The sequence below is a fragment of the Python bivittatus genome, unplaced genomic scaffold (assembly GCF_059951505.1).
Source record: "Python bivittatus isolate LINGU-HERP-01145 unplaced genomic scaffold, Pbiv_v1 ctg000700_np1212, whole genome shotgun sequence".
Taxonomy (NCBI): domain Eukaryota; kingdom Metazoa; phylum Chordata; class Lepidosauria; order Squamata; family Pythonidae; genus Python; species Python bivittatus.
In genome coordinates, this window is record NW_028277098.1 from 59,019,587 (window position 1) to 59,042,117 (window position 22,531).

Consider the following 22,531-nt stretch of genomic DNA (forward strand, 5'->3'; position numbering starts at 1 on the left):
TGTCCTTCAGATACCCAAGCTTCAAGGCATTTAGAGTTGTACAGGTTAGACTGTCTATTCAGGTACATGGTAGGGACAAATTCTTAAACGAGATGTAGACATTGTGACAATTCTTACAATCTAATTGAGAACAGTCTTCTCTAACCTGGTGCCCTCCAGATCTGTTGGATTACAACTCTTCTATTCAACCAGCATGGCAACTACTAGGGCTGGCATGATGGGAATTACAGTCCACCATACTGGAGGGTCCTACACTGGGGAAGAATAAAGAAGGTAGGCTTGAGAGAGAGAATCTAATCATGATAGAACAGTCATTAGTGACTTTTTCGCCAACTCTTTTGTAAACTAGGAAGCAGGAATGTGAGAATCATAGCTCATGTATATCTTCCTTCATGACCCTCCTCTAAGAAGCCCCCACCATTCATGGTGTCAGCATAGCATTTTAAGAGAAAAGGGGAAGCTATTTGATGTAGACAAAGGTTTGTATGAAAATATAATTCTGCTTTGTTAGCAGCCATCACACTCTAAAAGGCGCCGCTTTTGTTTTCTTGTAACGTTGTGAAAACCTCATGTCGGATCGAGAGCTGCGGCCCTCACGACTAATCGCCTCTCCTTTGTGTTTTTAGATTATAGGGGCAATTAGTGTTGTCAAAACCTCTGGCAAGTCTCTTTGCTCTTGACAGGGTGTCAGTCCGACGGGCGCGAAATGGAAGGTGTTATAACTCTCCGGTAATTAGAATGCCTCCGATTTTGAAAATGCCAGCCAGCGTGTATCAAGCTGGATGTACGGTGTGGGGGGGGGCTGGGGGGGGAGAGTTCAGATGGGGGATGCAGATGAGCAATTAATTACAGACTCTCATTCAGAGCACATTGCAAGCTGATGAGCAGCAAAAGGAAATTATCGTGATGCTTGTCTCCTAAAGAGTGGGCATCAACTGCGTTCTTTCTTGTTCTCCTATTGCTACTGCCCAAATTTCTCTACTGATTTTCATTGCTTCTTGCGTATTGGAACAGCCATTCTGATAGATAGATAAAGCATGAACTATTAGCAACTGGATATATTAACCAAATAGAGGTTGTGGAGGCTACAATAACAAGTCTTTATGTTAATTACTCTACTACAATTCATTAAGACTCTTCACTGTTGCTGTCCTCATGATAAATTTGGTCTTGTACAAGCTTTCTTCAGGTAAATGCTGGAAGAATGCTGCAACTATCACCAGCACTGTTAGAGTCTCTTTCCAGTATTAGGAAGTTTAAACAGTCTGGATTTTGTCAGGATGGACCAAGGGTCCTATTGCCTTGATTCATTGACTGATTCTGGTTGTCAGTGCCTCTTCAGTTTTGGAGCAAGTCCAAAGGCAGTTAATAAATAACTTCATAAGTTAACTTGGAGTGACTTCTAGAATGACAAATGAAATTTGGGGCACCTCCCTCAAGCCAGCAACCTGAGTAAACAGATAAGCTTTGTAACATGCCCCAAAGGTCAGCAAGCTCCTGCTTGCTTGAACTGACAGGACAGAAGGGTGTAGAAATTCCCTGGTGCAATTCTGTCTGCTTCAAGAACTATTAAATCTAAAGGTAAGAATGTCTTCCAGGTTTTTTTTTTCACTTGCTGGTCTGATGACAGAGTTGATCTGCTTCATGTGCCAAGCTGCAGCCTTTCTTTTCCTGAGTAGATTGAGAGAAGAGAAGAAGGCAATGTGCATTGCATGGTCTTCAATGAAAGGAACACAAGCCAGTGCATCCCTAATAACAAGCACTTTTGGATGAGATGGAGATTATGTGGCTATATCTAGTATATATCATGTGGGAAAAGGACAGATAATGTTTCTTTGAATGTACTCCAAATGTGAGCCCTGTTCCTCATAGTGCTCATTTGACATTTCCTGCTTGGAGAAAGGCATGGCTGAAATGGAGTAATTTGCATTCCTTGTTCAAGTAATTTATATGCCATTTTTCCTGTGCTCAAAGTGACTTCAAAGCATCTATTCTAAAAGCAGTGAAATGCTTGAAATTTACAGCTAATTACCATCAGAAATAGATTTTCCTTACACAAGACAAAGAGGGAAGAATGATACCTAGCTTAACTAGGAAATCATTCCACCATTTCATGGCACCTGCGATAAAAGTCTTGCCTTTTGACTGAAGGCACATGGAGGAGGGCTCATCTGACATGTTTGGAGATATTACCTCTTCTAGGGCATCCTCCAGCCCTAGAAGAAGCAATATCTTAATTTTGTCCTAGAAATTAAGATCCTCAATCTTCCATTTCCCTCTGCTCTTTGTATTCCTAGCCAAGATCTGACAGAGAGTTAATTCTGAACAAAACCTTATTCTGTAGGAGCTAGTATTTTTGTACTCGAGGAATTGTACATTTTTTTCAGACGAGATCTGGAGAGGTTTATTTAACTGAAAAATAAATCTACCAAGTAAGAGTGGTATAGATTTTTCCAAACTGTTCAGTGTTTATGTTCCTGCCCAGTGCTCTATGCAGAAATGCCTAATTATTTATACCTATGAAGAGTTTTGTAATTTTCACAACCCCCTGGAAATGAAGCAATATGAAGACAGGACAGCAAAAGGAAGCTTCTTTTGTTCATGTTTTATATTTCTTGTCCAGATTCATGAACGTACCTGGTAGATGCAGAGGTAGTCCTTCAGTTATTCTTATAGGGCAGTATACTCATTCCATATTCTTCCTGACATCATCAAAGCACAACTGGGTTTGCTTCCATTCTCTAAGCCACATTTCTTCCTATTTTACTTTATCTGTAGAAATTATTCTACTTGGTTAAGTCAAGTATTTCTAGAAAACTGAAAAGCAGAAGCAGATGCTTGACTGTAGATATGGTAATTGGAATAACATTGCCACTGCATGTGGAAGCTTTGTTCTTTCAGTGATTGCTGGATTCTTAAATTTCAACCTTTTGTCATCCTTTACTGACACAAAAGTTCAGTATTTGTGGAATGGAAACATTGTAGTGAACATTGAAGCACAGAAACTAATAAATTAAAAAGCAATAACATCCCAAACTATTTCAATATTTCTATTCCAACTTTGCTGCCTTCCAATCCAAATATTTTCAGATGATTTCCTACACTTGATATAAATTTCAGTGAGTGCATATGTATGAGCAGGGCACTGCCAATTTTTTTTCACTTGGCATTTTTGGGGAAAGATGATGATTGTGAGGCCTAATCTCTTGAGTAGATCAGACTAGTTTGTCATCACATGGCACTTTTGGAGAACGTACACCATTCTTTCCTGGCTTGATTGCTACTACATGAGTAGGTAGTTGGTGATAATATCCGGGAGTGCCTTCTAACAATTATACCTAAAATAGTGACTGCAGTTCTTTGTAAATACTATAGCAATCATTCATGCTTTTGTATTCTCAGATTGATAAGCAAAGTGTGCTTTTTGGGGATAGGTCTTTTAGAGTATCTGGAAGTAGAAATACAGAAAGCTCTAGCCCAATCTTCCCTAATTGGTGGCTTTTTCCAGCCATCATTAAGCTGATACAAAGCTTCTAATCTTGGCGTAAGGATTGGTGGATGACTCTAGAAGATGCCTTAAGTCACTGTGAGAATCCTGTGTAGTACTAGTACTTCATCACACAGTAGGTATGGTTTTTGTTGGGACTGAGTTCTGTAGTACATTAATTCTAAGTTCTGTAATATGTTCATTCTTAGAAAGTGTGTTTCTCATCCCTCCTGTATTTCAGGCAGTTGTAATAGCTATACGAAAGATGATGGAAGGAGGACTGTGCATGGATTGGAGAAAAAAAATGTGCTGAGAGTATTAGATTTAGGATATATTTATGTGCTGTGAGTTAGTTGAGAAGATGCAAAAAGATCAGGTATAAATACTTAACTAATTTTAACACCAGTACTGAAATGGAACTTATTTCAGATGACTTCAGGGAGGGAAGACAATTAAGGAGAACTTGTATTACATACACAAATGTTTGCTAAGGTAACAATGGAGGTAGGCTGTGTTCTAAGAGTGTTTAATGGTATTTTAAGTATATTTTAGTGGAATTTTAGTTTATTATTGTTAGCTTTTTGAAAGATGTTGTGCAAATTGTGTGTGAATGTATAGGATGTTTGGACTTGGACATCACTGGTGTTATTTCTGGAGCAGAAGGGCATCCACAAGAACCTTTTCCCCATAAAACGTTATTTGGAATAGGAGTAATAGCCCCCAGGGCGAAGATACTCCTTTTTCCTACTCCTCCCACCTGGATCTTCTGGACTAGCATGCAACATAAGATCCATTAGATATAGAACTCTCCATGGGCTGGCTATTCCATCAATAATGTAGGATAAAAAGCCCTTTTCACTACATAGTAAATGGATCTAATTACAATATCCAGTTGGGCAAGTGGAATGGATACAATACTAATTAAATCTAAGTTTTTATTTTTCTTCAGATGGCTATTGCTGGGAAACACGCTTTTTTTTTTTTTTTTGGTAATTGCATGTGAAGTTAATCAAGCTTTTTATTTCTAAATATCTAATATGATATTATGCAACATCAATGTTTTAAAATACTTGCAAGATTTCCAAGAAAAATAATTTCCAGATAAAGTTTAGAATTTTGTTTGCTTGGGATATAATAATTTAATCACACGAGTGGACTTGGTTGAAATTTTTCTTCCTAATGAAATATTTCAATTCAAGTATTTCTAACTACTGGGTGGGAAATCAGGTATGGATACAGCATGAAAAATACTCTTATGTTTTCCTTAGTTTTCTAATTGTTGATAATTAATTATAATTGATAATCAGTAAGTTGTTGATAAGCATGTTAAATCTGATCTTCTTTAATTTAGGAAAGCAAAAAGCCTTCATGAAACTTTTCTGAATAAAAATGTTCTGTTTCTGTAATAGTGTACTCGGTGCTGTGTTTAAGCATACCACATGTTTTCCACCCCTCTGTTTAATGAAAAGCACTTTTTCTTGCAACAAATGCATCTCAATCTGAAGACTGTACTTAGCTCACAGTTGGCATTTTCTCCCTGCCTCGCACCATCTCATGATAAACATGTTGGCTTAACTGTTTGTTATGAACAGCAGCACAATTTTACATGCCACAACAACATCACAAACTTAGAATAAATGTTTTCAGTACGGATGGATTTGTTGTCACAAATGGCTTGTTGACTGGAAATGTTATTCACAAATGAACAAAGAGGAAATAGTGGTCAACCACGAAGTGGTTATGTGACTTGTTCTTGATCTCCCTTCCCCAGTAAGGATGAACACTCATTGAAGTTCTTGTTTAACTTTTGACCCACTTACAGGGCATCATGAATTATGATGACCTAATTCTGACCTGTCTGTTTTGATAGCAGTGCAGGCTATAAGAATAATAACCTTTGGGGACTTAGAGAAAGCAGTAGTATTTCCTGCCCTTAACAAGGCATGTTAGGACAGGTGGTTTATAGTCCACAGACAAGAGTTTTTCAAAGGCAAGGAAACAGTATTATGAAGCAATGAATGAACATTAAATGCATGCTTGGGGGGGAGGGTGTTATCAAATCTCCATATGAATCTCTGTTCAAAATATTTTGTAACATTATATAATATTTCTGCTGCAACAGAAAAGCTAAATTTAGTTCTCAGGTGTTCAGCTAGTGCTGCTACATTAAATGTGAATAGTTACTGTGGGTATCTGTAAGTAATGTTAGATAGACAACCTGCCACCTTTGAAGCTATTCTGGTTGTGCTGCTGGATTTCCATGGCCCAATTGCTAAGAACCATTTTAAAATGGGAAACTCACAATATTCTAGTGTAAGCCTTGAAATAAACTATTTTAAATAAAATGAAGTTCCCATTAAAACAAGAACAAAAAAGGATTAACAATTTGTCCCCATTTATGTGTGTGATGTAGCCAACTTACTTTGCCTGCTCTAGCCTTCCACCAACCACAAACAATTAAGTGCAACCTATAAAAGGTTTCCCATCCCTACACATTACAGCATTTGGTAAAAAGGAAGTCCTGTAGAACTTTTCAAAACAACATATTGCTGCATATTGCAAATAACAAAATAACATTTTCTCTTGCCTTCAATGTGTGGGTGTGTATGTGTGTGTGTGTGTGTACACACATACACACAACTCTTTGAATACTGTTCATTCACTAGCTTCAGCACTGACTTTGGGAGGCAGACTCAAAAATCTGCTAATTGAATTACCTGTGAAATATGAAGTAGAATTTTGTATTTCTGCCTACAGCTTTCCATCTGTGGTGTTAACATCCACTTTTGTCCCAGGCTTGCTTCACTGTGTGCATTCAGACTTGGATAAAATTTTAGGGTTTGACAAAATAGTCTGCCTCAAAACTGAGATCATGTCCTTGTGAATTTTTTTCTGTGGACATTAAGCAACAATCTTTGTTCTGCTGATTATGAGCACTTAAACCCTCTAACTTCACTGCACCTGAAGAAAATGCATGTATTCTCTTCCCGCCCACATGGCAGGAGAATAAAGAGAGTAGGTGTGTAAATATCTGTGCAAATAACTTTTTTTTCAATTCTCTCTCATCCCTCTGCTTGATATCTCCTACAATCCATTGTGCACTTCTTTCTCTCCGTAGGTTCCAGTGTCTGTGGCTATGATGTCTCCTCAGATGATCACACCGCAGCAGATGCAACAGATTCTGTCTCCACCCCAGCTTCAAGCCCTGTTGCAGCAGCAGCAAGCAATTATGCTGCAACAGGTAAAGCAGCTTGCATTTGAGCAAACCTTTCATGTGAAAGTCACAGAGGCTGACATCTGTGTCTGCATTTCTCTCACGCAAGTGCAATGTGTTTCCTGTTTGTAAATTTGCAGGATGAGCTGAAAGCTCCTGACTTGCCCACAGTTGTTGGATGTAATAGTTGAACAAAAATATGAAACCTTGACAGTCAACTCCAACTCTTCCCAGTTTAAGAGCAAATTCTTCCTCATGGTCATAGACTGAATATGTGGGTTGGATAGTTCAAATGTTGGGGTTTGTAAAAGATAGGGTGTATATGAGGGAAGATTGAGGATTTTATTTGCAAATGAAGATTTTGCTTGTGAATTTGATTTTTGTTTTGCTTATTTACTTAAATATATTACAGTGGACAGATAGGGATGTCCAGTGCCTCAATTTTGTTTTCTTTTGTTTTGCCTTTAATGATGCTCTGGAATTGCTCTAGTCATGCACAGGTTGGAAACTCTAACCTTGTTAAATGTGGTTGGGAGTTAAGTCTTGTAAAATGGGTTCAGAAGTTATAGTTGGATGAAATGTGACTGAATTACTTTTCCTCCATAACTAATTACCGTGTTCTTAATCCTGGGAAAATACAGTTCCCTTTCCATAGCAGGTTCCTCTCTAAATTAGCACTAATTTTAGGATAAATGGATATTTATAACAAGTCCCTTATTTCATTTTTTTGTCTTCCTGCTTTGGTTGCTCCCATGAAATGTTAAAACACTGTGAATAACTGTAGGAAGACTGAAATGACAAGTGGAGTACATCTTTCAATTAAAGACTTGTAAATGAGTACTAAATGAATGCCCTATTTAAGAATATTGAGTGAACCCTTTGCACTGAAACTTCTTTCTGGAGGTTCTATTTCAAAGCTTTTTTTATTTTTCCAGACAATGACAATCAGCTTAAGAGTTACATGTAAAGTAGTTAGATACAATTTTCATTTTGGTTTTGGTGACTGAGCAAATTCTGTGCTCTGGAACTTTTCATGTTCTGGCTTCTTCTGAGCTTCAGCAGTATGTTTATCATCTTAGCTGATGGCTCTAAAATGTGCATAATCCTATAAAGCTTTATTTTAAAGCAAACAATTCCCTTAGGAAATAACATTTTCATCAACTACTATACTGAATTGGGAATGGGACAGTTTTTTTTCCACTAGATATAAGTGAAAATAATTATAAAAATGAGGGAGGAGATTAAAAAATCCCCAAGAAAACACAGCTATTTGGACAAACATTTACTCCAGGGAAGGGGGAGCAAACATAAAAATCACAGCATCCTCCACACCCTTCCTCCTGCCTTAAGTACCTGTTTACTTCAAACATGCTGATAAAGAGTCAAGGTTAGCCCCAGGGGAAGAACAAAAGGTAAACACTAACCTGGGTGGGGTCCTTCCCTCTCAGAGCCTTTTTGGAGCCAGATAGAGAAACACGTCTGACTGCAAATTAAACAGCCTGGACCGGAATAGCTGGCATTCTCCATGAGAAGAAAACCAAACATCACACCTCTCACCTCTTGACCCAATGTTCTCAGAATCCCATATAGAGACCTGGTTTTGATTGGCTTTTGGGTAAACAGGGAGGCTTTCCAAACCTGTTCAGCAGACTTAAAGAGAAAGGTTTCTGCTGTCAGCACTGTCAGCTACAAGCTGATAAGGACTGTCCCAGAATCCCCAGGGGCATTCCTCAGGAGCCAGCTTCCCCCCTGCTTCCCTCCCCCCTCCCGTTGTAGAAACCTGTACTGATCTCTCTGTAGTTCTTCCCCCTCCTGTGGAAAACAAATTACATCTGTAAATCATTTATTTTAATATAATGAAACTAAAATCTGCATGCCTGTGAAAATCTCAGTGTAATGCCACTTAATATACACTAAGCAGAGTCCTTTAATTGTCTCTTCACACTGTAGAGCTGAAATGCTTCTGTGTGCTATAAATTAATATTTTGTAGATAAAATAATTAAGGAACTAAAACTGAAGTAACTTAAAATTTCTCAACTTGAATCGTGTAATATTCACTAGATAAAGGGTATTTTAATTTTCATTTCTAAGTTTCTTTTGGAAAGAAAAGGTAGAGCTGGGATAGAAAAAATAATTTTAGTTTTTATTGAGGTAATATATAGATTAAAATAAATAAATTAAATGCTATCCTCAAATAATCTAACCAAAATTGCATCTGAAATAAAGCCTTATTAACCTGGAAATGGCTCCTTGTCCAAAATATTAAACTAAAATACTCTGTATTTAGCCAAGAGAAATACAAAATCACCTAGATAGTGTTTCTCAACCTTGGCAATTTTAAGATGTGTGGACTTCAACTCCCAGAATTCCCCAGCCAGCATACCTAATGACCTAGAATAGTTTATATATCTTATATAAGTAAATTATATAAACTTAGTAAATTTGCTAAACAATAATAGGTATACTCTAGCCACTAAAATACTTTATTTGAAAACTAAGTACTTATGGAAACAGATTCACTTATTGGTTTATCTATACAGACGAGGCAGTGTTCCAAAGCTTCTTTTAATTGAAGCTCACATGTTGTGCAGAACTTTCCAGAAACAAAAAACCCTAGTAATTTAAAGCAGAAGAGTTGGCTTTCATAAGTCCAAAAGGAAATGCATGTCTGTTTGAGTTCTGAGCAATTGCCAAATTTACATGATTCAGAACTGAGTTTACCAGCTATTTAGTCCAGGAAGAGCCGTAGCTCATGAACCAACCAGATTTGAAAATAAGTACTCCTAACCACTTCAGGCACCCGGGCATCCAGAGACAAGGCTGGATCCTGTAGGCCTAGAATACCATCTGTTGTAAAAATAGTTCCAAGAATAACTACAGGCAGGAATCAAATGCTAGGACAATAGTTAAACATGTATTTTCTGTGTCTTTTCTGATGCAGATTGCCCTTTCCCAAAGAAGAAGAGAAAGTGGAACATGGAACCTGTCATTTGCCCCTAAATCCTTCTGACATAACGTCTTAATTCTCATCCCCAGTGGTAGCCAGATCTTTTTATAAAGCAATTACATTCACATGGATTCATACTTTCTACCCCTTGTCTCATCCCTGGCAATTATGCCTTCCTTTTGCATTTAGATTTTAAGTTCCTTTAAGGGAGAGACCTGTTTCTTTTGCAATAAAACATTACACATAGTATAAATTATTCTTCATGCTTTCAGCTGATTCTTATGGCTCCTCTGCACAAAGCCTCTTCATCCCCAAGGCTTTTGTAGCTGTTCTGTACCTGAACTGATTAACTTCTGGCCAGTTGCAATGCAGGAGTAAAGCCTACAAAAGATGTTCTCTAGCATTAACTTCTAAACTGTGGGGCAGGTTTCCCACCAGCAAAACTCTTAGTTTCTTGGCTGTCCCTCCCACCTCTGCTCAAGTCACCATGGCACCCTACCAATGTTTCATTGGGCTTTAATGAGCAGATTGTTTCTTTCATTGTAAAGCAGACATGGTGAGACAAGAACACAGATGAGAATCAGTGGGAGGAAGCACTGGTTGGCTTACAGAGGACTCTGGGCATAGCACTGCTGAGGACACTTGCAGGATGGAACAAAAATGTTTCTTAGGATTAGGAGATTCCAGGGGCTGCGTAAATTCCAGATACTAAACAAGAACCGAAAGAAAAAATGTTTGAGAATCTCTAATTTTTACTGCTTGTTTTACTATAGCTGCTATGCTTTCTTTTGGTTTGTTATTCCCGTATAGTATGTCAGTCTGCTGAATTTATCAGATTCCAGTTGTACTCACTGGTTCATGATGTGTGTATCTCAATTTTGATTTACTTTCTACGTTATGGATTTTAAAGTGTTATAACTTGTATAGCCCTCTGAGTTAAAGGCAGAGTATAAATGTTTTAATAAGCAAAATAAGTAATATTTTCCCTTTCTGTATCTAATGTGAATATAAACATTATTTAGGCAAGAATGATTTTTCTTCTGTGACTTCATCCTGCTAAAATAATATTTGTCCACAAATAGTGCCAGATAAGCCCTGGGAACTAATTATATACAACAAGCATTGGTTTGGGTCAAGAGCCCCTCCAAAAGTTGCCATTAAAAAATGCCATCATTTTTAATGGGTCAGAAAAGAAAAACAGATATACTTTTTGTCCTAGCCCCATCCATTTTTTTTTTTTTTTGCCCTGCTTCTAATTTGGTGTGCAGCAATTAGAATGCCACATGTCAGGTGTGCCAGTCCCCCCAAAGTTAAATATCTCTGAAATATGGCTTATTGCAGCTCCGTAAATTCCAAGCCAATTCATTTCTGGCCAAAAAAGACATAAAAATACACAAGATTCTATGTCTTCTCTTGCTCTCTTTCCTCCTCTGTTTCTCTTGCCCCAAATAATGATTGACAAGAGAAGGTTACAGCCTAGGTCTCATGTAATTCAGTAAAATGTTAGTGAGTCATATTCCTTCAGTTCTGGGAATGCTTCTTTTGATTGACTCTTGTATTCTGTTAACATGTATTCTCTACACCCTCTAGAAAAATATTGCAGTTGGCTATCTGCTTTCATTTCAAGTTCTGTATTTTTGGGAAAATAATTTCCATGTCCTCTTTCTCGAAAAAGAAACACTCATGGGAAGACCAGGTTTCATGAACTTACTAATGTTTTGGTCTCTGTGTCTGTCTGTAAAACAGAAATGTCAGTGACCTCTTTTCAATAATTATTGTGACTATGCAGTAATTATATATCAAAAGAGCAAGAGAAATAAACATATTTGTTCAACTGATCTTTTTGTGATTCTATTCATTATGATTATATAGGCACACATATAGCCCTATAGCACCATAATACCTTTATAGTGTGCTCACATCTTATTAGATAGTTGCAAAGCTTTAAAGTACCATGTTCTCCAACACCAACTTTCTCATAATGTCCTCTATTCTTTTCTCCTACCTTTTCTTCAGCTGCAGGAATATTACAAGAAGCAACAGGAACAGCTTCACCTGCAGCTTCTGACTCAGCAGCAAGCTGGAAAGCAGCAAGCCAAAGAGGTGAGGTTTGCTTTGGGTTCAGAAAGACACTATACCTTGCATAAAAAAAATCTCTGAAGAAAATAAAAATAATTGAGGGGATAACAGAGATGCTAGAAAAATTACATTGCTTTGCATGGAAAAGAACAGGTTGAGCTATTGTGCTTTCTTGTCCATTTGACAGGACAACCCGGACTATCCTTAGTTATTCAGTAGATTTAATTTCAGAAACTTCTCAAGTCACTGCCACTGTGGTGACCTACGTTTTGCAATAGGCAAGTTTAGCTATAACTAATTCACTGCTTAGAAAAATGTTTTGCAGGGATCCTCAGTAATCAGCCCTTGTTTAAGAGGTTTATCTGCAACAAGTACACAATATTTGCTTTAGAATTCTAAAATAAAAGATACTTGTACCATCCCTGCTGTTGGCACTTTTGCCAGAAGCAACATCATAATGCAGGGTGCTATGAAAGTATTTTTGGCAATAGTGGTACTGCCTTGGAAACATGAATTGAGGCTCTACGATGATCTGGAAAATCTACTATGTACATCTTAATAGTGCAAGGAAACCCTGTTTAAGGGGTTACCTGTTAGACCCAGGAAACAATAAATTTTCAGAATTCAGATACCCATGTCATGAGGCTATTGTTTATGATTAGCCTTAGCAATATTTATTTTTATGTTAGTTCCAAGATCAAAAGGTGATATACATAGCAAACTTTTTCTCACAACATGGTTAAGTGAAGTTGAGAGAGAATGTCTGGGTCAAACTCAACCCATGAGTTTCTGTGGCCTTGAACTTGGGTTTCCCAGATCCTATCCAATACTGTAATCATAAGAATACATTGATTGATATACAGTTAAAATGGTGTATGTTCCAAGTAATTTTAGCACAATCCATAAAGTTTCTATATGGCAGTAGTTCTCAACCTGTGATCAGGAGTCTGTTGATGGTCTATAAGGTTACTTCAAGTGATCCCTAAGATGAGTACCAAAATGGCCAAGATCCCAGATTGTCTGAAATTTTGTTGTTCTGCTCTGAACCTTTGTGAAATTTGATTTTGACCAGTTGATACTTTTTTAAAATTACAATGTCCTGTAAATCATATTTGGGGACAGGACATCTGTGTCATGATATCTACATATGCATGCTGCAGCCTCCAGCTTCTGTGGTGGTTGTTAAAAGTTTTCAGTTATGAAGTAGTGGTCTGCATAAAAGGAAAGGTTTGAGAACTACTGATGTAAAGACATATCGAAACTGATTTAACTACAGTGAGTTAAAACACCTTTGTGTAGATAAAATCCTTCCACAAATTCTTCATTACCCACTGTTTGGGCATCTTGAATGCCAATGAATCATTTGAAATACGTAAATTGTTCCCCTCATGTCCTCTTACTGTAAGTTATTTCTAAGTTCTCTTTGACTCTATTTATAATAAAAATGGAAGTTTATCAAATTTGGTTGATAGAAGCACTAGTTGACCAGTATTGCTGTTCTCCTTGCTTCTTAAAGCAGATTTTGATCATTCCTGTCATAACATTCATGGTGTATGCTTCTTCCAATATCTGTTATTCATTTATTTTGTTATCTATTAAAACTCAGATGCCCTTATTGATTGTACATCCTATGGCCATTAAACTGCAGATGGCCCCAAATAAAAGGTTCCCTTGTATGGTTCAGAGCAAATCCACACTGGGAACTGTGCATGTTCAGTGCAGTTATGGAAGGTTCCAGTGAGAATCTTTCTGAAACAATGCCCTCTGCAGTAGTTTTGAGGAATACAATATGATTAACTAGTATACAGGTAGTCCTCGGTTAACTATGGTAATTGGGACCAGAATTTCCGTCGCTAAGCAACATGGTTATAAAGCATGATATCACGTGACTGCATCGCTTAGCAACAGCAATCCCAGTAGTGCCCATTGCTGTTGTTAAGCAAGGTTCACAGGTCATTAAGCAAGGACCTCCATGCAACTTCCTGCCATCTTCCTACAACCAAAGTCAGCGGAGAAGCCGGCAGGAAGTTGCAAGTCCCAGATGGCTCACAAGGAGGCTGGCAGGCAGGAGGGTGGTTGCTGCTTGGTAGGGGAGGGTGCATGAGGGGCTGTTGCAGTGCGGCTTGAGTGCAGCGAGGCATGGGATGTGCTGCTGGGTGGGTGGGGTACACAAATGGTCACTGAATGAGTGGTCGTTAACCGAGGACTACCTGTAATATTTAAGCTAATGTATTTCACAATGTTCATTTAATAATATCCATTGTTTTAGAGGGAAAAATGCAGTTTCTGCTTATTTATGTGAAATGACGGTTTGTCCCAGCTGAAAGTTTACAGTGAGAGTATAAAGCAAACTGTGATGTTGAGATACATATGGTCTCCCTGAGCTTTTTTCTCCAAATGTAGCCACAAAAGTTACAATCTGTCTCTGAAATTAAATGGAGAGGTGGGGGGGGGGAGCAGGACAGTTTCTGGCTCATGTGTTTTATATAAGCCATCTAGAATCAAGAATGAATTGTGTGGCATGCAAATCTATGTAAGAAAAATAAATTAAGCAAATATATACACTCATACAAGTTCTAAGTTTCACAACTACTGGGGTCTTCCATAGATCAAACCTATTTTTGCATGTAAAATTTTTGTGAAACCTTAAATTTTCAACGCTGTGGTACCATGTTGTCCCCATGGACTACATTGCCTTCTTTCATAGTCTTTTGCCCAATTGGCCTTGCCTGTCTAATTCACTGAAACTAAGTTTAAACACAGTCTATTAGGTCTATATCAGTGTTCCTCAACCTTCACAAGTCCACATATCTTAAACTTGCGAAGGTTGAGGAACACTGGTCTATATGATAGGTGCTTGCTGTTATATAACTGCATGGCACTTGTGTATGATCAATATATTTATTTTTCCAGTCTCAAATCTTATGAAGCAGAGCTACTGTCTATCATTGGGAAACAGAAGCAACCCAGTGATTTAGCCAGACATACACAGCAAGCCAATAGCAGAAAAAGATGTCAGACTCTGGTCTTCTGCAATTCAACTTTCTGGCACCTTATTTTATTTTACAGGCTAACTTTGGAAATGTTGCTTCCTTTGATTTAAGGGAAAAAAATGTTGGCAGGTGTAAGTTCGTTTCTGTCATGACACATTGTGCCTAGGCTAGTACTTACATTGCTGCTATGTAATGATGAGCCAGATTCAAGAAATCGTGCAATCCTAATTTCTTCTGTGACTCCAGAAAGCTTGAGAGGGAGAAGAATTTTCAGACTGAATCTTGTCCCTGACAGTTGTCCCAGTATACCAGCTGATACAGCATGGTTAATCTGGGAGGGGAGCAGCACATGAGGATTGGCCAGCAAGTAACCTGGGCATCAAATTAATGAAGTGCTCCTGTCAGTCCACAGTGTCACGCTGAAACTCCTCTTGATGTGCTCATAAATCAAAGTGACGGCGCCTGTTACCCCAGTAACTGCACCCACTCAGCTGCGTCTAATGTAAACAGAGCAGACAAAATGCTTTAAGAAATTCAAACCCCATCACTAGGGAAAAGATCTGGGATCAAAGAATAGAGACTTGGTGCAACAAGAGGTGAAGGTAAAAATCCAGGGGTTTAAACCCTAAATAAAAACTTTCCATAGATACCTGGCAACTCTTAGAGGAAGAAAGGATTGTAAACACCCAGTGATTGCTAGTGTCTGACAGAGTAAGGTTCAGTAATTACTTTCTTGCGTTTAAGATTTTTATCGGTGTGCAGATAAGCTTCTTGCTTCATTGGTTCTATCAAAAGTACATGGAGGATGATCTCCAAAAGTGAAAATGACCAGAGAAGCCCACAGATTCTGACAACAGCAAATAAGGGTGAACGAGAGCTTCTAAGGCACATCAGATGAGCTTTTATGATTTTAGTTCTGGTGATCAGGGACAAATCTTGGAGGATTGTGGCATAATAGAAATAGTATGGAAGAAAAAGTGAAGTATGCCTAATGGACTGCATTTGTATGTATACAACACTCTGCTGGGCTTAGTAAAATTACCAGTATTTCAAAGTTAACCTAATAAATTTCCAACGATTTGTCAGGAAAAAAAATAGTTTAATTATGTGAGTTACTTTGCCTTGCATTCAGCATTTTGTCCAAAGAATTTTACATTGGGGCTGTTTTTTATTTGGTTCACTGCGGGTCAGTTTGGCTGTACAACCTTTGGGAAGTGGGAAGAGTCAGGGTTCAAAAACATTAGTTGTACTTGACTATTCAGAAGAGCTTCACCCACCATAAGTAAACTTACATTTTACCTGTGTGGTTATGAGAATCTGTCATTTAGAAGGAAACTCACATGTGGAATACTATACTTTGGAAGAAAATAAATATTAAAGACACTTCCAAATGGAGCTTTTATTGTACAACCATCTGCTTCATTCATGAAGCTTTATATCAAGGGAGGGAATCCAAGCATCGCAATTATCTATTTATTACCTCTCCACATTTTCCAATGTGGAAATGCTTTTTTTCTCTTCATATATAAAATCCTATGTATAATCCATGTAGGAGGGAAAACTAGAATAGCTTAGCCTCTTGATTGGCAGTGCTTGAAGCTATTCTTCTATTCTTCTGGAAATTTCTTCCCAAATATAGGAAGGTAAATAAGAAAAGCATAATAAAAAGCATTAAAATGAATCATTCATGTGCACTTCCCCACTTTTTCCCAACTTAATTCAAGGCCTAAAACCCAAGGTACTTATAACTTGATGATAAAATTGATAGGCTTGGACGTCACTGAATTTGCAGTGAGAGGGAAGTCTATAATTGTGGGGAATCACCAAGAATGTCAGTCTTTGCAATAATCTTGCTTCTTGAACTTGAACCATACATACTATGAACACAAGATCATCTCTAGCTGATGCCAGAATGTGTTCTCATAAAAAATGGTATTCAATAAATCTTGTAAGCATTCTGGGGAAAAACACATAGAGAAGTGATGGACAAATATTCTAGCCCTGCTCATACTCTTTTCCTGCTTGTATTGATTGGAAAGGTTTGCAGAAAGGCTGGAACTGCAGTTAGTTTAATGTTGTTATAACTCTCTCTGCATTTGAGAACCCATCACCCTTCCTAGTTATTCTGATAGTTGTAGCTTCATTGAGCTAAATATGGTTACCACTCATTGTAGACTTTCAACATGTGGAGTTTATGTGTGGAGGAGGCATTTCTAATTTTCACAGACCATTTTTTTATAAGTCCTTGAATGCTAATATTTTTGTTTCTTGGGTCTTTATTGTACTAGTAAACAAAGGGGAGGTATGACAATATTGCCATACTAACAGATCTCTCCCATTATCAACAAATGGCAAAATCCAGTAGAAACTGTCATATTGAACTTCTATTAGTGTGTGAGTGCTGCAGAAGAAGATAATTCCATCCCTGCATATGTTACAACCACTTTGATAGAGTGTACATCCAGTAGCGTGAGTCAGAGCATCTTATTCCTGATTAAGAACATTAAACATTCAGAGTTACAATTGAGTGGGAAGGTCTTGTGAATTTTGATTGAAAACAAAGCAAGGAGTTTGATATTGAGTAATTTCAAACACCATTTCATTTAACTTTCTTCCCAGTGAGAAGACTGTTCTCTCCCCAATAGAATATCAGAGGTTTTTAAAAGCTGGGGTTTTATTAAGGCTATCAGAACTGGCCTGCAGAAATCCTGATGGCCACTAGATGGCAGCAAAGATTAAGAGTTTTCCATATCTTTGCTGCCATGTACTGATCATGCAGTATTTTGCAGTCCAGATATGGTGGCCCAAGGTTTTATATTATAGTTGTTCTGTAGCAGGTAAAATAGTTTATGTCTGTGCATTTTCTATAGGAGATTGTTATGCTTTCAGGTCGCAGTGTTCAGTTATGTCAATGTTTCTTCAACTTTTCAAGGCTATAGAACTTGTAATTTTTTAAAGAGATGAACATTTATCACTTTCTTTCACATAAATAAACTGAAGATTAAAATAAAACTTATTTTAATAATAATTTTCTTTTTCATTGCCTTTAGTATATCAGTTATAAATCTTAATGAGATGTATAAGCTTTTATATGATAGCATCTTCAAAATCAGGAGTGAGTTTTTTTAAAAAAAGTTTTATGGATAGCATAATTCAGCTTTTTTATAAATATTTGGTCTTGGTTGCAGTGAATGCTGAAAATCCATTTTTCATAAAGATGTATTGAAAGAAAGATAGTAGGACCTTCAGTGCCAGTGAAGGTCCTTGTGGAACATCTTCAAGTTGTTCATGGGACAAAGTACATCATTTAAAAAAATACTGACATACAACTTTAGACTTCATTTATCTTCAATTTATCCCTGCTTTTCTTTTCATTCAGCTTTTCAGATCATTAAGCTTTCAGTGCTTTGAGAATCCATTTTACGGAGAACCAAGGCTACTGAATCCATTTCATTACTGATTACTCACTGTTCCCTTTCTGTTAATCTTTTGTCCTCCTGATTCCCAGAAACTACTATACGGGGGGTCTTCAGCAAGCAGATGAGAAAAGATACAGAGTACAGTTGAGTTATGAGGTGAAAGCAACATGCCCTGGGGAGTCTAATGGCTTAATCCGTTCCCAATTTCCTTCTGTATTACAGAGTGGAAGTTGAGTGAATGGGGCAGTGTTCATCCACTCTGATGTAACAGGCAGAAACCTGTGCTCACTGAAAGTCCTGCTAGGGAGGGAGGAAGAGAGATGTGGGTGGGAATAAAACAAACTGCTGGCAGTGTAGTCCTACTGTAGACTGTTACAAAGGAGAGGGCTGGAGTTCCCTCCAATTTCTCCAGGCCATTCGGTGCATCTGTCTCACCCATAAAAATGGCTTCACATGAATGACTAACCCTTTCTTGTTTTTCTGCCTGCAGTACAATCCCTGCAGGGGGTGCCCCTTTCCCGTTTTGATGCCTCTTTGCTGATTGAGAGTCCTGATGATTCATTAGGAAGGAATTCAATCCAAATCAAAACTGAATGAACTTGTCTTGATATAGGCATAGTCTTCAATGATGTATTCTATTTTTTTCTTCAGAATACTACTAGTCAAATGCTTTCAAGATGAAATGGTAGACAAATTTAATGTTTGGGGCTTTGAATATGTCCCATGTTAATACTACCAGTTCTTGATTCTCTGATGCCCTCTTCAGATTGGAGCTGCTGCTGGTCTCTTTTGGCCTCTTAAACACTCTTAGCTGGTCTGCTCATTAGAATACACATAATCCCTGAGAAGAGGGCAGGAAGAAAAGAGTTATGACAGAGAAGAGCTACATTGGAGGGTGTGTGATTTTGTTTTTGTCAAAATTTATTGTCTGTTACAGTGTTGCTTATAAAATAAATATAAAAACCCTGTTTCTGATGGTGCTTATAAAATAAACTCTGCTAATTTAGTCTTGGCAATACTTGGCAGTGGGTGATATTACAGAGGGCTAGATCTCAGGGGAAAAGAAGCTGGACCATTGGAAGCAGCAGCAAAGGCTACCCTTGCATCAGGGATGAAATAATTATAGCAGAAAAGGGATGGAATAACAGTGTTACAATCCTTGTATTTTTATAGCATAACTAACTATAGAGGCTTAGAGTCTGCATCCCAGCACTGTGGCACAGTACCAAAAAATGTACCACAATGGAAAAGAAAATACACGCAATTATCTTTATAACAGCAGTTTTTTGTGCTTACATATATGTTCTATTAGCCCCACAACAACATGGAAAATTTGATTAAAAAGTCAGTCATGAAATAGCTACAAGACAAAAATATATACGACCTGTAGATTATATCCAAAGATTGTCTGAATGATTTATAATATTTTGTATGCTACCCACCCCTTTAAAGGCTCAAGACAGTTTACAGAACTCAGTTTAACCACAGATACACAATTAAAATAGCCTGAAAACAATGCATTTTAAACAAAACTTTCCAATAGTTGAAGCAACCAAAACAATTAGAAGGCTTGAATAAACAAGTATGCCTTAAACTGTAATAAGGAGAGGACTTCATTCAATTTCAGTGCCCGTTTGTTTCAAAACATGGGCTCCATCACAGAGAAAACAAAATGAATTGTAGATGTCAAATGTATCTTTTGACAGTTTACATGTCTCCATTAAAAAGAAAATAGGCAGATTTCTATTCCCATAATATTCTGCTAGTTTGTTCATATTCTATTCTGTTACCATTTCTTCTGAAATATTTAACCAATCCTTGAATGAACACTTACTGTATCTAGGCCTTCAATCATACCACTGATTTGGGAATAAATCCAGTTGAACTTAGTTGTGCGATCATGTACACAAATGGGTTTGAAAGCTGTGTCTTGGGGCAAATATTCAGTGCCAGTGGCACGTGCACTTTCCATATGCTTTCACCTAACTGCAGCACTCCAGTGCATATGCTGTAACAAGTTTAAAGCAATTGAGTTAAATAACAGTGGCGTACGAGAATGAGAAAAGTTGTTTGGGATCTTTAACTGAAACTTCATTATACCTGCATCATTATTATCTAGCGCATCTGTATACTTGATTTCTTCCGTATGTAACTCAAGGTGGCATAACTGGGATTCCTATGGTATCCCTTACAAGAGGGATATAATGCATCAAATTAATTAATATTGAAGCATGTTCCCTTTTATTTTGAGACTTCCAGATCCCATGTATTCTCATTTCTGGAATATGCATGGCCTAGGCAGTGCTGAGTTTCTGCATGAAATGGAGCTCCTTGCCTTTAAAAGTCTCCTGGGAGACTGCTTGTGTGCACAAGCTTTTGGCGTTCATAGGAGCTTAATCCATATATGTTTAGAGTAGATAGGTTCAGCTGACATATAAGATGTTTTGTCTCTTATGACAATTCAAATAACAGATTTCATGAAAAGGCTCATTTGAGAGAGAGGGAGAGAGAGAGAGAGAGGGAGAGTCAGCATTTCCAGTGCTCTGCCAAGCAAGCTCGCTGTCTTCTCTTCCGCCACCCTCCCTCCGTTCTGCTGCTCTGATAGATCAAAGGCTTTCAGTCTTGGTTATATGCTGTGTGGCCACGGAGGATACGAGATCAGGACTGTGAGCTGTGCTAGTTAAAGCTGGGATCGGGCTGCTTATGCAAGACCTGAGAAAATCCTAGAAGGCCTGTGCTTTGGGAATGAAAATGTGGTTTAATTTCTTTCTTTTGTTTTCCAGCAGCCATTAGGGAATAAGCAGCTGGCATTCCAACAACAGCTCCTGCAGATGCAGCAGCTGCAGCAGCAGCACCTGTTAAACCTCCAGCGACAAGGGTTGGTCAGTTTACAGCCAGGACAAGGCACCGTTCCTCTGCAGACCCTTCCACAAGGTAATGCACATAAGCTTCCTTGCTTTTTAATTGCTGTAGGGGGAACCCACCCAGCCATTGCAGCGATTAGCTTTGCCAGGTGGTTGTCGGTTAATTTTAAAAGCTGCCTGTTGTCCATGTACTGGAGACCTGATGCTTGCTACGCTTTAAGTTTTGCTGTCAAACAGCCATCAATAAAGCATTATTAGATTGGAATGCAACGGGCATCTGATTAAGGAACAGTACAAGGAATACCTTGGAGATGTGTTGCTGACAGTAATGGGAGAGAACTGGGCCTAATGCACCTTTCGTGAAAAATACAATCACTGGCGAGTAGTAGAAGCTCCTCTTGGGTGCTGCTGCTGCTGCTGTTTTGACAGAAGAAGAGAATGTGTATGTAACAGCCTTGCTTTATTCCACAGACCTTATGTCCTCTGTATCAGAAAAACTGTCTTTAAGGGAAGCAGCAGAGTTTGGGCTGAAATCATGTTAAATATGAGAGTTCCAAGCATAATAATATGTGATGGGGAGGGATGGACAACAAGATGGGAGTGAAAGCACTATTTGGGTTTTCTGATAAATGGTGGTTGTTAGCAGCAATGTACCTGAAAGCTCCTTTCTTATGCCCTTCTGCAACACACACACACATGCACCACCTATCAACGTCTGTCAAATTCATGATTAAGAAAATTTGAGGTGGAAAGCCAGAAAAAGTCCATATAAACCATTGAAATTACAATCTGATATTCTGGAGTCATCCTAATTATGGGAAGGAAGGAAGTAGTTAACTGCGTGCCAATACAGAATGAACAATTAATTCTTAAGTTACGTCCTGAAAGATAGTATATATACTAAGGACACAAGCTTCATCTATCTATCTGAAAGGCATTCAGATCCTGCTGGACAACAGATAACTGAACCAATCTTCAAGGGCCATGTTTCTTCTATTAAAGTTACAAAGCTAGCTATCAATAGATTTTATAAATAGATTAACTCAATTTGGACATCACCCTTTATAATCCAAAACCACCAGAATTAACTGCAGCAAGTCTTAAGATTTTTAGCAGTCTCTCTTCACTCTCCTTCTCTGGCATGTTCATGTGAAGTTTGCAATCAGCTTTCTCTTATGATTTTAGTTAATGCCATTTAGACATTTCTCTGAATCCTAAATTGTTTGGTAAATTGATCCAAACAAGATAAATAATGGTTTGTGGGTTTGATAAAATTACAAGCCAGCGGTCAGTCTAACTTGGAAGAAAAGCTTCTGAATATTTCTTTTCATCCATATGAATAGATCAGAGAAGGAAGCATGCAATCTCCCCCTGCCCTCAATATATCTCACTTTAAACTATGCTTCATTGTGACCTGAGAACTTGTCTATTCTATCAGGGTATAGCTTTATAGGATAAAGTCCTCTCAGATATCTACAAAGCTAGTTTCCCAGTAAATATTACCAATTTGTTCTAGAGGGCAAGAAA

The 22,531-nt window shown here is 38.0% G+C and overlaps 1 protein-coding gene across 9 annotated transcripts in view; it reads left to right on the top strand.

Annotated features, from left to right (window-relative positions):
* Positions 1–22,531, top strand: part of FOXP4 (forkhead box P4) — a 181,540-nt gene that overhangs the window by 112,205 nt on the left and 46,804 nt on the right. For 5 of the 9 annotated variants that reach the window (XR_015798494.1, XM_088154112.1, XM_025165398.2 and 2 more), the window contains 3 exons: positions 6,606–6,728; positions 11,666–11,752; positions 20,924–21,074. Coding sequence is in view for 8 of the 9 variants with exons in the window: in XM_088154112.1 (XP_088010238.1) it covers positions 6,606–6,728; positions 11,666–11,752; positions 20,924–21,074 (361 nt within the window). In the remaining variant the exon portion in view is untranslated. Of the gene's footprint in view, positions 1–1,482; positions 1,582–3,504; positions 3,628–6,605; positions 6,729–11,665; positions 11,753–20,923; positions 21,075–22,531 lie in introns of those variants that run through there. The other 4 variants (XM_025165400.2, XM_025165402.2, XM_025165401.2 and 1 more) reach the window with 4 other exon arrangements.